Source organism: Dasypus novemcinctus, chromosome 12 (genome assembly GCF_030445035.2).
Source record: "Dasypus novemcinctus isolate mDasNov1 chromosome 12, mDasNov1.1.hap2, whole genome shotgun sequence".
Taxonomy (NCBI): Eukaryota; Metazoa; Chordata; class Mammalia; order Cingulata; family Dasypodidae; genus Dasypus; species Dasypus novemcinctus.
Window position 1 is genome coordinate 107999517 of NC_080684.1, and position 14998 is coordinate 108014514.

At 53.4% G+C, this 14998-nt stretch overlaps 1 protein-coding gene across 2 annotated transcripts in view; it reads left to right on the top strand.

Annotated features, from left to right (window-relative positions):
• TBC1D22A (TBC1 domain family member 22A) overlaps window positions 1-14998 on the top strand; it is a 361556-nt gene that overhangs the window by 93072 nt on the left and 253486 nt on the right. For both annotated transcript variants that reach the window (XM_058308954.2, XM_058308955.2), the window contains exons 6-7: window positions 7670-7798; window positions 11559-11621. In XM_058308954.2, the coding sequence (XP_058164937.1) occupies window positions 7670-7798; window positions 11559-11621 (192 nt within the window). The remainder of the gene's footprint in view (window positions 1-7669; window positions 7799-11558; window positions 11622-14998) is intronic.

Genomic DNA, 14998 nt, shown 5'->3' on the forward strand with positions numbered 1-14998 from the left:
GCCCCTTCAGTTCATGGGTTGGTCACCCTGATATGTGCTGCACAAGGACTGACTTGGAAAATCTGGGGTTTGGTGGAAAGCAGAGCAGTTGCTGGCAGAGGGGAAGTGGGACTGGGGGCGTGGGGGCTGCGACAGGGATGCTGGGAAGGCAAGGGAAGGAGGGTCGGGGGTCCTCAGGCACATGTGCTTGTTCAGCCAGCACTGATGGCGAGACCCCTCGCCTGGGACCCAGCCTTGCCGTCAGGAGGGCCGCGGGGCCAGGGAGGCAGACCTGCAGAGGGCAGATGGGGTGCAGTTTGGCCAGCCCCCGTTGTAGAATCACAGACACAGGAGGGAGCCCACAGGGGTCTGAGTTCTCTGCAGGGGGGCAGGGGGAGTGGCAGAGGTGTGTGGAGCCCAGCTGCTGGGGGATGGGTAGAATGTTGAGGCCCTGGGGACGTGGGGCGGGAGGGAGGGGACTGGCAGGCCTGGGGGATGGAAGTGTGACCACGCCTGGGCCCTCTTGGACTTGGCAGAGTGAGAAGGAAGGGTCAGGGCCCATGAGCCAAGCCTGTCCTTCTGTCCTTCTGAACGGAGGGAGGCGGCTCAGTGAGGATGGCAGGCCCGGCCCGCCGAGGGGTATTGGAAGCTGTGCTGTGTTCTCTGGGGGTGGGGTAGGGGCAGGAGGCCGTAAACCCAGGGACATGGTGGGGGTAGAATGAGCACGAGCCAGGCTGAGGTGGGTGGGCCCTTCAGAAACCGATGGGGTGGGGAGCCAGGCAGGGGTGGGGGGGAGCCAGGCATAGGGGGTGGGAGGCCAGGTGGGGGGTGGGTGGGGAGCCAGGCGGGGGGCAGGTGGGGAGCAGGCCAAGCTCAGGGCCAGGCTGGTCCCTGGAGGTGGTGCGGGCCTTGGGGGGGCCTTGGAGGGGCCTTGCAGTGTCCCCTGGTAATGCCCCTGGAGCGCCGTGGTTCTGGTACTGTGCTCGGTGCTGGAAATAGCAGGGGGAAGACCAGGGCTGGCCCCCGTGGGCTGTGGAGCAGAGGGGCGCTCGTCCTGGGAGCAGAGCTGGGCCAGCGTGGCGTCACTACCGCAGCCCTGCCTGCCCAGCACCCTGCTCGCCTCCTGCGGGGAGCGGGCCCTGGTCCCCAGGAAGCCCCGAGCCTCTGGCTTCAGGGCTGGGGAGGGCAGAGACGGCACCCCCCAGCCTCTGCTGCCCCTCAGCTGAGCTCTCAGCCAGAGGGTTTTCTCCCCAGCTTCCCTTTAGAACTGCTGCAGGTGCTTACAGATCCTGGGGCCTGGGCCCATTCCAGGGTGTGCCCAAGGCCCAGGGCTGCGAGCTTGGGGCCCCCTGGGTGTCTCCCCTGGGGCAGGGGTGGGGGAGGGCAGAGAGCACGTGGCGGGAGGAGTGCTCTTCACACTGGTTTCCAGCCCAGGCTGCTCGCCATGCCCTCTGGGTTGCTTGGGAAAGCCTGGCAGCTGTGGGGCGGGGGGCAGGGTGTCAGTGTGCACCAGGGCTGGGGCTCACGCCTGCTCCAAGAAGCCCCCGTTCACAAGGGCGGGGACAGGCCCTCCGAGCCAGCTGGGAAGCAGTCTGTGCCCGCCACGGAAGCCCGCGCAGGCCTGGGCGGCCGCGCTGGCAGGAGGGAGCCACATGGGACCAGGAGCCAGGGCGCAGGAGGGGGTGTTACAGACCGGGATGAGGAGTTAGGAGGTGAACTGCTGAATCGGAGAGGAACTAGCATCTGTCCAGTTGAAACAGACAGATCCGCGAAGCCGTGCTGGGAGCTGAATCTGTTTCGAGGCCTGGGCGATGCCTGGCTCTTCGTCAGAGGTCATGGTTGTCACTAGCATTGTCCTGACGGTCTTTGGAGAGCGCGGTTCTTACTGACGAGCAGGAAGTGCCCCTTGAATGAAGAAAGACAGGAGGCACGGCCCTGGTCATTTGTGAAAAGCTAACACATCCTCTGGCCTAGAACATGTCATTAAGCCATGCTAATGCTCTTTAACATTTACATTCCATGCAAGGGGTTTAATAACTTTTAAAAAATTAGAGCTGCAGAAATCGTATTTTTGGCTCTTTTTTTAATTAGTTCAGAAACACTGAGCAAAACTAATTAAACATTTAACATTTATGCTAGTGAGCATAATGATTAAAAATGATAAGCAAAACTCCACCATCCTCTGTCCTTTCAATATGTTGAGATAGGTTTGCATATGAACACAGTGGGAGAGGACAATTTGCTTTTTGTGTTACCAGGACAATTTAGATGTAAGTATAAGCATGCATTGTTTTGCATTTATGATTAGTGTTTTTATAGCATGCTAATATAGCAATTAAGTTTTCTGTAGTTCTGTCATTTAAAATTCATTGCATACTCGAATATATCTCCTTTGCATAATTTCTAGTCTTGATTAATTGTCTAAAGCCTCAACTTGCATATGTGTTTTCCTTTAGAGAGGAATGACAGGAGTGTGTGGGGGTTTTAATGGCCTGAGTTCTGATGAGGACACTCTCGTCCTATAGAATTTGTGTTTCAGTGTGTTAAAGTTTGGGGAGTAAGAAGGATTTCTAAAAGTCCTTTGCTCGTGTTTGCTCAGAACTCTTGGTGCACTGTGTGCACTTGGTGCCCGTCTGTCCGCAGCACCCCGCTTGTGTCTGTGTGGCCCCCACCGGGCACGCCAGGCCCTGGTCCTCCAGGGCTGCGCTGCGCACCTCCATCCTCCCTGCCAGGCTCGGTGTTGGACCTCTCCTGGTGCCGCCCTGGACACGCATTCCCTTCGTGCTCCATGTAGCTCTCTCGAGGGCCTTTGCTCTGCCACTCCTTCTCAGCATCCATCTTTTCCACCATAAAAGCAAAACAGAGCAAACCCCAGCCACGTGCTCTCACTCCTACTTCGTGTTCACAGGTTGGCTCCGGCACCTTCCTCTCCAGGCGTTCACTGAGCCCCAGGGCTGCGGCCCTGCTTTGGGGGTGATGGGCGTGCTGCCCTGGTTTCCCGTCGTGCCTGGTGACTTTGGGCGTGTTAACTGAGCTTCCAAGTTGTCCCTGGAATTCTGTGCCTTCCCAGCAGCTGCCTGGCTGCTAAAAAGTACCGCGTGATGGGTGGGCTGCTCCGTGGGGACTTGCTAGCTCTCGCCTCAGGCGTGAGGCTGGCTTCCTCCCAAGCTGGATGCTTCTGTCTGGCCAACAGTCTTTGGGGTTCCCAGGCTTCCCCGGCACCGGGCAGTGCACGTGACGGTGGCGTCTTCCTCTCGGGTTCTGTTGCCTTCCAGCTTCGGGCTGCTGCCCTCGTTTTTTCCTCTCTGTCTGATTTCCTTGGCCTGTAAGGACTTCAGTCGTACTGGACCAGGGCCCACCCTCATGCAGTTTGGGCACCTTGACTGGTGACTCTGTCAAGTGGGTTCACACACGGCGCCGGCGTTGGCACCTGGACATGCCTTTCGTGGGAAGCGTGATTCCATCCACAGCAGTTGGGTACCTAGCAGAAAGACCCATTGGAGCACCTTCCGTGTTGTTGCAGCTGAGGACAAATCACAGGGATGGCCACGTGGGCGACTTAGTAAATAATACGTGGGAGGTGCGTCGTGCACACTCGGTAGCTGGGCATTATTTATGTTGCCGTTAGGATTATCATATGGAAGAATATGTGCTTTGCTATATTTGTGTTCTCTCATTTTATCAGAAAATAGAAGCACGTGGAACAGTCGCCACACTGTCCGTCAGTGTTGGGAGCTCGGACCGTCAGGCTCCACCGCCCTGTGGCGACGGCCAGTTCTGTGCAGACTTGAGTGCGCCCCTTTCCCGCACGTTGTTGTAGCGTGAACCCTCTTCACCAGGGTCCCTTCTCTCTGAGTGAAGGTCAGGGGCGTTTAGCACCCTTCCGGGGCTGGCGGGATGTGAATGCTGCATCTTCTGGTGGGATCACTCGGAAATGTGTCAAGAACCTTGAAAATATCCAGCATGCCTTTGAGCTAACGGTGCAGCTGTAGGAATTTTAGCTAAGGAAGTAACTGTTATCCTTCACTACCACATATTTTGGAATACTGTACTATGGGAAATAATAAAAAAATCGAAATGTCCAGAAATAGGGAAAAGGCTAAATAAATGGTACTTACGATAGAGGGCTGGGTAGGCGATGAGATTACTATTTAGAGTGGAGGTTGACACACTTTTCCAGTAAAGGTCTAGAGGATGAAGATTTTAGCCTTGAGGGTGCTCTGGTTTCCGGTGGAATTACTTAACCCCACCACTGCGGGGGAAAGCAGCATGGACGGGCTGTAGGCAGAAGAGCGAGCCTGGGTTAGGAAAGTCATGTAAGGACAGGTGGCCGGCTGCCGTTTGCTGGCCCTGTTCTAGAATAATACTATTAGTGGCATCAGCAATATGGTCATGATTTTAGAATGAAATACGCAAACATGGAATGACTGTTGGGCAAGACTTTCCTAAAAAGGACACGAAAAGGATCAGCTAAGAAAGAAAAGATGAATAAATTGGGTTGCATTAAAATTAGGGCCTTCTCCTCACCAAAAGGCATCACTGAAAGGGTGAAAAGACCAGGAGGGGACAATATTTACAACAGGGCTCACGTGCAGAACGTATAATGAACACCTATAAAATCCGCAAAAGATAGGTGATGGGGAGAAAAATGTTTTCACAGAAGAGAACATCCAGAGGCTGCTCAACCTCATGAGTCTTTTGGGAAATATAAACTAAAACTGTGTTCTGATAGAAACAACCATAAACTGATCAGAAAGGCAAAATTGAAAAAAATTGACAGCGCTAAATGTTGACAAACCGTGGGAACTCTTACATACTTTTAATGGGGGTGTTAATTAGTATAATCACTTGGAAACTAGTTACCAAGCTCTGCAAAAGTATGCATACCTAGTAGTTCCACTCCGAGAATATATCCAACAGAATTCCCCAGCGTGTGCTGTAAAAGGAGGTATAGGAATGTCTGTAGCAGAATCTGCAAACAGCCCGAATGGCTGTCAACAGTGGAATGGATACGTGAACAATGGAAATTTTATGCATGGAAATACCATGCAGCAGTGAAAATGGACTACTGTTACATGTTATAACAGGCATGGATCTTTGAAACATAACCTTAAGAAGATTGCACGTGCATGACTAGGCAGCGTGGATCCCTGTGTCAGCAGGCGGGCGGGGGGCTGCCTCTGAGGAAGGGTTTTGGAAGGGACAGTGATTGGAAGGGCTCACCGGGGCTTCTGAGCTGTAGTGGTCTCGTTTTCACCTGGGTCGTGGTTCTGTGGATGTGTTCAATTTGTGATAATTCACACGCTCTTTTTTGTACATTTCTATCTACATATGTTACACTTTAATCCATGGTTATGAAAAGGAAATTTTAGTGATGTGATCCAAATGTGCTTAAACAAGCATGTGTGACTGTGTGATTTATAGTACAGAATCAATTCTAATAGAAAGACCTTAAGTAAAAAAATAAAAAGGTGTGGGTTTTATTGCTCACACTGCTGAATTCTGGCTCTACTTTCAGCATCATGGCTTGGCAGTTCTGAGCCCGGTTCTCCTCCAAGCCAGCTCTTCACAGCCGACCGGAAACTCACTCCTCATCCGTGGGTGGCCGTCCAGCTCTGGACTGCGCATTCTCTGACTTACAGCCACAGCAAAGAAAAGCCTGAGGCCTGGCCTTGTGCCTGTGCCGGGTCACCCTTCCACTCCTGCACTGTCAGTCCCTGTGGCCAGTGAGGGTGGAGCTGGCCTGCTAGCCCGGTCAAGAGCACCCTGAAGCTCCAGGAGCAGAGTACCCACCCAGGCCACCGGGGCCGAGGCTGGGGAGGCGGCTTCCACAGGACCTGCCTTGAGTGGAGGACGACTCACCATTTAGTGGCAAGCACAGTAATGCCAGTTCGGATGCGGAAGCTCCTTAAAAGTCACAACAGACCACAAGGGACTGGTTGGTTGCTCACTCACCCACTCGTGCGCTCATCCGGTATGAGTCTGTGCATGCCTGGAGCGGCTCGGCGCAGCCGGGTGGTGCTGGAGCTCCGTGAGGCGCCACACCTTGGGACGTCAGTTCACCCGCCACTCAGGAAGCCGCCACTTGACATGCTTTAAGCCTGAGAAGGGCTTAGCCAGGCAAAGCGGAACAACTTCTAGGAAAAAAACTAAATAATCTTCCAGGACACCAAAAGTGCTAATAAGAGAAAACATTTATAACTTGGACTCCGTGAAAACGTGGAACTTCTGCTGTTTGCAACACCTTTCAGAAACTCAGAAGGCAAGCCACAGACTAGGAGAATATATTCTGAAAACATATCTTTGAGAAAAAGACTTGTCTCTAGATTGTATAAAGATCTTGTAGAATTCAGTAGTCAGAAGAGGCCCCCCTCCCCAAATGGGCAAAATACACGTCACTAAAAAGAGGTGCAATGGCAAATGAGCACATGGAAAGATGCTCAACATCATTAATTATCAGAGAATGCAGCTTAAAATCACACCCAATAGAATGGCTAGCATTTAAGCTATTGGCAATACTAAGTGCTGGAGAAGGCATGGAACAACTGGAGTTTTCATACTTGGTGGTTGGAATGTAAAATGGTATAAAATAGTAGGAGAGACACCTGGTAGTTCTTTAGAAAACTAAGCCTACACCTACACGGTGACCCAGCAATTCTTCTTGTAGGTGTTTAGCCACGAGCAGTCAAAGTTCTGCACACTAAAAGCCCTGTACTTGAATATTTATAACAAGTTTTATTCAAAGTAGTTCCAAGCTGGAAACCCCCAAATGTGCATCAAGAAGTGGAAGGCGGAGCTAACTGGTGTTTCACGTGGGGGCTACTGCCCAGCAGTGACAGGAGCGCTCTGCTGAGAAAGGCAGCAGCTTGCGTGGCTGTCAGAAGCATCACGCGGAACGCAGGCAGCCGTGTGCACCACGGCGTGCGTGCCGGATGAGAACTCAACCCCTAACGAGGAGGGGCGGCGCAGGGAGGGCTGGGGGCTGTCCGCAGAGGGTCCTGCCCCTTCTTGGGGCTGGTGGTTATGGAGCTGTACACGTTTGTCAAGACTCACGGAACTGCTTTCTTAAATCAACACCTTTTGTTTTGCAAACTCTATGTAAATATTGATTTAAAAAGTAAAAACAGAAACAGAAAACCAAGTGGTCTGTCCCTCAAGCTGGGATTCCTCACCCCTAAACCGCGCCGCCTGGCCCTCCTGAGTCTGCCTCCATCTTCTGTCTGGAGCCTGCGGCTGCCCCAGAACCCCGGGGTCTGTGGAGAGAGACATACGTTTGCCCAAGTGGGCTTCACGTTCAAGTGTGTGTGTCCTTTTTTTGGGTCTCAGACCGTACCGGCTTTTGGGTTCTTCGCGGTATTTTAGGCTCTTAGAAGAGGGGTTTGCTCATTCCTAAATCCTGCTCCAGGAGAGTGTTAAGTAGACCCCGATATGGAGATTCCTGCTGCTGCTTGTCTGGCCTTGGATAAAGTCGATGGGTTTGGGGAAGGCCGTGGATGGCCAAGACCAGCACCCTAGTGGTGGGGGTGGGCGCTGCCCAGGGCAGCGGCGCTCTCCGCGTCTGCCCTTTCCCTGCTCCTCTCTGCTCCCGTCACATCTCGGAGCACCCAGCACCCAGATCGCCCCCTTGTGTGCTCTTCCTGGCGATGTGGGTGTTGGCACTGATGGACCTCCTGTGCTTTCTCTCACCCAGGGCTACCTCCCGGCCAACGTGGACCGAAGACCGGCCACTCTCCAGAGAAAACAGAAGGAATATTTTGCTTTTATTGAGCACTATTATGATTCCAGGAATGACGAAGTGCATCAGGATACGTATAGACAGGTGGGAGTCCTTTTTCTTTTTCCTATGTTAACCTGAAATTCCTGGAGGGCAGCAGTTCATCGAGCACTTTCCTGATCAGGACATTAGTAAATTGATTTGGGAACCAATAATGGTGAATTTCCTGTAGCAGTCCTTGCTCACTCCAGTTCCTTGTAGAAAAGCAGAGAGGGTGTTCTTCATTAGAGTTACAGTGCAGGCTCCTGAGCCCCCGTTCACAGCACCCTGTGGCCTGCCTCGGGAAGGTGCGTCTCTTGCACGGCAAGCAGAAGGCAGGAGCAGGTCCAGGAGCAGTGTTTGCCTCCATCCTGGGCATCGATGGACACTGTACTCTTTGGGTCAGTGTTTTCTATGAAGTGGGTATAATTATGATTTCTTGAAGAGTTAACAGACAGTATGCATAATGGGAAAAATACTTAAAATTTACAATTCACAGTGCATCCAGATTTCGCTATTGGAATAGCTCCTTAAGGACTTTATAATTTCCACTCTCTTTGTAATATGTGAAAATTCAAAATGATTTGCACTGCAGTTAAACAAAAGGTAGCTCTTAATTGGTAGCACTGCCTTGTAGTTTTGAAATAAACTTAATGATTTTGCTGAGACATGTCACCAGTGACTATTTCCCTTTGGAAATTCTACCTCTAGGAGCTTTACAGGTTTCCCTCCCCCAGATTTGGGGTATCCACATCTCTTCCTCAGTTTGGTGTAGGTCTGTTAAAAGAGTCCAGAGACAGGCCTGCCCTCCGACCCGTGATCAGCGGGGGACAGCTGAGGTCAGGGAGGAAACGGCCTGGGTTCCTCTGGCAGAGCTGGCCGGGGGCTCTGCTCTGGGACCTGCTGCCCTGGATGTGTCCTCCTGACCCTGCTCCCCACCTGGTGACCCCTGGCCACCTGGACTGACTGTGACCGCTGGGACACTGATTGGAGATGCAGACTGCGCTTGGATTTGGCTAGGAAAATGCTAGATAACCTGTTTATTTCCCCCACACCATGGATTTGAGGAAATGATATACTTGGTCTTGTTTGCAACATGTTCTTGATGTGTTTTCACTCAAGAAAAAGACTTCTAAAGGGGACACTAGCATCCACCTGCGAGACTTCCCAAGCTGTGCGCTGTGATGAATTTCTTATGGGAAAGTAGTTGGAACAGGTTGCATACATCTTTATTAAGTTATTATGATAGGTAATAAAAAGCTTCCACGTTATTGTGAAATCCCCAACTATTTCTATATTAATATAAATGTGAAAAATTTGAAGCACAGTAGTCTCTCCTCTCCATCTGGTTGCTCCGATGCCAAGCAGATGTGCTTCTTGGAAACGCCCTTGGTGCTTTCTTGCCCTTGCCGTTTAGCACACAGCTTGCGGCAGAGTCGGGCCAGGCTGTGGCCGTGGGACCCTGGTCTATCTCTGCTGCCCACACCCAGGTGTTTGTCCTGGTTCTTGGACTTGACCGGCCTCCTGACCCCAGGAGGGCAGCAGGCACTTTCCCACGGCAGCCGGTGGGGAGCGGTGGTGCACGCACGTGTGTGGCCATGTGTGCCCTTTCAGCCTGTGCTTCCTCATGTGCTTTAGTCCAGGCTTTTGTTGAAGGTGTTATTCAGAAGTGCAGCACTGGCTGTAGCCAAAGGCGCATCTGGCGTGGATTTCCTGCTCTAGGTCCCTCTACCTGTTAGTCCAGGTTCTCCAGAGAACCTCGACTGCCTGGCTGCGGATGCGTAGATGTCAGCAGAGTTGTTAGAGGAGCTGGTTCCTGTGCCCATGGAGATGGGTGAGTCCACGTTCCTGAGGGCAGGCTGCACATCGGATACTTAGTGAGGGGACGCTGAATTCCCCTGGAGAAGCTGCACGTTGGGAACTCCACATAGGTGATGGTGAATTCCCTAGGGGAAGCTGGCTGCTTGAGTGGAGGTGAAAATTCTCCCTCTGACTGCTGAAACTGTCGGCTCTCCCTTGAGGACCTCAGCTGGTGGGTGGCGCTTCTCTCATGGCTGAAGACCGTCTCCTTAGTTAATTGTAGATGAAGTCAGCTGTCAGTGCCGTCCACGCACTATTGATTTAAATCCACGAAGTATCCTCACAGTAACCGTCAGGCTGGTGCTTGCTTGACCAACAACTGGATAGCATCGCCCGGCCAAGGTGACATGTGAACTCCCCATTGCAGCGGCCCTCTTCCTCCTCGTCCCTGTGCTCAGCTCTGTCTGTCCAGCTTTGCTGGGTCCGCTCTCCTCACCTTACAATGGTGGGGGCGGTAGGTGTGGCTGTGCTGGGTGCTCTGCCCTGGTGGCTTCATAAGCTCAGGCTGGGTGGTGAGTCCGAGCGACGGGCAGGCAGAAGAACCCTGGAGAAGCTTACGGGCGTGCTACCGGAGAGTGCCATGTGCCTGCACAGGGGTCTCCCGGCACCTTTGCCCTCGTCGCCATGCCTGGGTGCCTGCCCCTGGCTGGAGCCCACTGCCTGCCCGCTGTGCACGGTCCTCACCGCTTCCATTTCGTGGCACCTCTGCCGGCAAGTCTCTGTGAGGACACGTCATGGCTGCCTGCATGTCCTCAGTTATTTGGCTTCTTACTGTGCTCCTCGAAGGATTCGAGGATATTCTTTTCTGGTGCTCCTGCTGCTGCCCTCTCTGAGCTCTGACTTTCTTTCCTACCGTCTTTCCTTTCCTTTCGTTCCATGTGTCCTGAATGTGCTGGTCTGCTGGCTTCTGACCCCGTTTGGTTTCTCTCCCTGAGCAACCTCAGCTCCTCTGTCAGCTTCAAGTGCCACCTGTCACCTGAGTGGACAGTATAGCAGGAGCCTCTTCTGGTGAAAGGAGTCCACACACCTCAGAACTTCGCGTCAGCAGAGGGTTCTCTAGGCTCTCGACCCACAATCGTGCCTGCCCGCTCCAGCCTTTCCAAGGATGCAGGGAGACATTTTATGGAAGAGGAGGCCGCGTCCCAGGGCCCAAGTGGTGTGCCAGTGGCCACTGTGCCCGTATGTGCCGAGCGAGAATGGGTCCACGTGCCCTGTGTAGCAGGATCCTCCGTGGCCAGCCGCAGGGGCTGGGACGCTTACCAAATCACAGAGTCTGCCTCAGCATGAACACGTGCACATCCCCCCAGCCCGTTGGGGCCATTCCCTGGTCAGCGCCAGCCAGCGCGGATGTTCGTGTGGGGTGCTGCGAGCCCGCCTGGGATGAACGTTCTAGTTTGGTTGCTTCCTGAACACAAGTGCATTTCTCTGCAGTGTCGGGAACTTTATTATGACTCAAGTATCAATTGTGGTCAAGCAGGAGTCAGCTGGACAATAGCGGAGATTTTCCGGTGATCCCTTTGAAAATTGTCCTGGATTCCCCGAGGACTTTGTGAAGTGGAGAAAAACGTGGCCTGTGTTCCAAGGAGAAGCTGTCACAGCTGAAACCTTGTACACTGTCGATGCACTTGAAGTGCTCCCCGTGTCAGAGGCTGAAAATCAATGTTTACTAATTGCTATAGATTATGTTACTAAAGAGCTGAGGGCCAGCTCTGCTCCTGGCCATGCAGCAGCCGCCGTCTGCTGGGGAAGTGTCGAGCCAGCCTGTCCTTCTAGAACTGGACAGAGCATGCTTTTAGGTACTTCGGCAGGATGATTTGATAAAATAGAGAACTGGTATCTTCAGAGAGACACCAGGTTAGACTGCAAGGTCCTTTGTTTCCACTGTTAAACAGCGCCATCTTAACTGTAGTGCGTGTAGTGATCCCTGCGGCTTTCAACACAGACTGCTCTGTCTCTTGCCCTCTAGATCCACATAGACATCCCTCGGATGAGCCCAGAAGCGTTGGTCCTCCAGCCCAAGGTGACAGAGGTAAGGCCGCGGCCTGGAGCTGGCTGCTGCGACGGTTCGCCTTCTGGGTGGTGATGGGCGCTGACGGTACCGGCGAGCCTGTTGGCTGTGGCCGGGGGCTCTGCTCAGAAGCAGGCTGTGCGCTGGCCAGTCTGTGGGGCATCGGGCCCTTGGGCTGTGATTCACCACGGGGCACCAGCTAGCCTTCCCCGCTTTCCCCTCGTGACGTCGATGCATGCAGGAGATGTGAATATGTGCGTGTGCGTGCGTGCATGTGTGCGAGTGGGTGTACACGTGTGTGAGTGGGTGTGCATGTGTGTGAGTGGGCGTGAAGCAGATGTGTGCACACAGGTGTGCGAGTGGGCGTGCATGTGTGTGTGGATGTGAAGCAGATGTGTGTACACAGGTGTGAGAGTTGGTTTGCACGTGTGTGAGTGGGCGTAAAGCAGATGTGTGCGCACAGGTGTGAGTGGGCGTGTATGTGTGTGTGCGCGAGTGGCTGTGTGCACGCAGGTAGAATGGACTAGAATCCCACCATGCTTCTTGCACAAACTGCAACCCAGAGCCTGACAGTGCTGCTGAGGCTGCCTCTCAGTGCTCCCTCTTTCTGTGCTCTTCCCCCCATCTTCTCCCCAGGCCTCTTCCCCCTTCTGTGCTCTCCCCCACCCTGAGCTCCTTGCCTCTCTGTGCTCCCCCCTCTGTGCACTTCCCCCCGTGCTTTCCCCCGTGCTCCCCTCTGTGCTCTCTTCCCTTTATGCTCTCCCCCTCTGAGCTCTCCCCCTCTGTGCTCTCCCCCCTCTGTACTCTCCCCTGTGCTCTTACCCCCCTCTGTGCTCTCCCCCTTCTCTTTGCTCTTCCCCCCTGCTCTACCCCCTCTGTGCTTCCCCCCCTCCCATGCTCTCCTCTTTGTGCTCCTCCCCATGTGCTCTCCCCCCTCTGTGCTCTTCCCCTCTCTCTCTGCTTTTCCCTCCCTCTCTGGCTCTTCCCCTCTCTGTGCTTCCCCCCCGCCCCATGCTCTTCCCCTCTCTCTGTGCTTCTCCCCCTGTTTCCCCCCCCCCCGCTCTTCCTCCTGTCCTCCCCCCGTGCTCTTCCCCCTCTCTGTGCTCTTCCCCCGTCTGTGCTCTCCCCTGCCGTGCTCTTCCCCCTCTGTGCTCTCCTCTCTGTGCTCTTGCCCCTCTCTGTGCTCTCCCCCTCTCTGCTCTTCCCTCTGCTTGTGCTCCCTCCCCCGGGAGATGCCTGTTCTTGCGTTTGGTGCCTCTGGTTTCCGTGCCTTTCCTTGTGCTGTACTGAGTCAGGCAGTGCTAAGAAGGCATGCTGTGGAGCGTGACCTTTCTTGTGCAGTCTGGTCTCTGCAGCGTGCTTCTTCCTAAGATTCAAGCAATCTGCCGTGTTCAGTTATGAAATAGTCCACTCTATTAATGCCATGCTTTCTTCCTCCTCTCCCCTGTTGGTGGAGATCTGGGACGTGGGGCACCCGTTGCCCTGGCCCCGGTGCGCGTGGGCTGTGTTGGTGGTGCGGCCCAGGGCGTGCAGGAGGATTGGCAGTATCTGAAGGCGTGGTGTCCTGGCCGGGGCCTGGCTCTGGGGTGGTCTCGCAGGGCCCCCGCCTCAGTGCTCTGGCTGGGAGTGAAGGGGGCCGCCCTCCTGGGGGTGGGCTCTCCTGCGGCGTGCCTGTGTCTCTTCTACCCCTCTCTTGGGTTGTCGAGCTTTTCTTATCGGTTGTTGATCTTTTCTCTGTTGCTTATGGAGTCCAGTTCTCTGGGGGTTTTTATGCTGCAGACACCCCATTCCTGGCTGGTGTCTCACGTCCTTCTTTTTTCTTCTAATGATCAGGAGTTCTTGGCTTTGGCTGGACTCTCTCTTTCTCTTAAGGCCAACCCCATGGCTCTCCTGCGCAGTCAGCACGAAGGCAGGCTCCCCTGCTTCCACCCAGAAGCGCTGGAGTCTTGCCTTCCATGCATGTTCAGTGCATCTGGGACCGGCACTGGTTTCGGGCTTGCGGCTGGAGGCCAGTTTGGTTTTTCTCACAGGAGGACCGGCCCTTCCTGGCCCCGCTGGCCCTGCCCTGTGGCCGCCCGCAGCAGCGCCGCTCCTGTGCCCTGCCACTCACGTGCGCGTGGACGGCGCTGCCTGTGCCTGCGGCGTGGGCTTCTTCCTGTAGCACCGCGGGCTGCTCGCTGAGCTTGGAGGAGCGGCCTCTTTATGAATTCAGGCTTCATTTTCACGAACACGTTCTCTCCCCATTTTTTAGGCCATTTTTAATGCCTTTCAGTGAAGTTTTAAAATTTTCCCTGTAAAGGGTCTTATATATAGTTTTATTACATTTATTCTTAGTTACCATATCTTTTTTTGCTATTGTAAATGGTAATTATTTAAAATTGCTTTTCCTTATTGTCTGAAATATTTTGTTTTGCATCTTGATTGCTCCAGTAAATGTACTTTTAAACTTTGACATCTTATTAGTGCAATAAGTTTGTTAAAAAAAAAGCAATACATCATTGTTAAAGCAAAAGTACTTCTAGATTGCAGAACACAAAAGGGAAAAATTAGTTTTCAACAGAAATAATCATTTTGGGATACTTCTCTTTGATTATTCTTTTCAATAATTATGCTTATTATATCTGGAAAATAAGAGAAAATGTAACCTATTTTAAAATGTATTTTTTAACGGAAAATAGAGGTGCTGCAAGACCTTTGGTGTATGTTTTGTCCATGCCTCTTGGCCTGTTGCCTGCAGAGCTGAGCTCTCGGGGTTCTGGGCTTGGAGGGTGGACCCCTCACCACCAGTGGCCTGCTCGTGGGGAGCTCCTTGGACTTGGGGCCTATTGGTTGGGAACGCTCTGCTCTGGCCATGGGTCTCTCTTAAATGATCTCCCAGGCAGCTCTTTTTCACTCCGCCTGCTGAGATCTCAGGCTGTCAGGGTGACAAAAGCCTTGGTGACAGACTTTTAGGCAGGGCTGGGGCTCCCGCCTGCTGGCAGAGTGCTCTGAGGGGCTCATTTCATCACCGCCTCGCGTGGGGGATGTTAAGCAACGAGCTGTAGGAAGGCACTGTCTTATGCAGGCCAACGGGCAAGACCAAGTTAGGATTGTTTAGCTAAGCCACAGCAACAGTGACTTCCCAAGGTTGACGTTGATTACCGCCTCACTGGAATTCAGTGTCGGGGACCAGGCTCCTTCAAGTGCATGGCTCTTCTGTGCTCGGCTGTAACCTCACGGAGCAGGTGGCTGCTCTTGCCCTGTGCTCTGTTCACACTAGCATTCCCACCTGCAGGAACAGGAAAGATGGAGGAGAAGGGCCTCGCCTCCCTTTCCACATGTTTCCTGGAAGTTGCTCAGCACTTCCTCTATCTTACTGGATAGAACCCTTCTATGTGGTTGTACTTAGCTGTACAGGA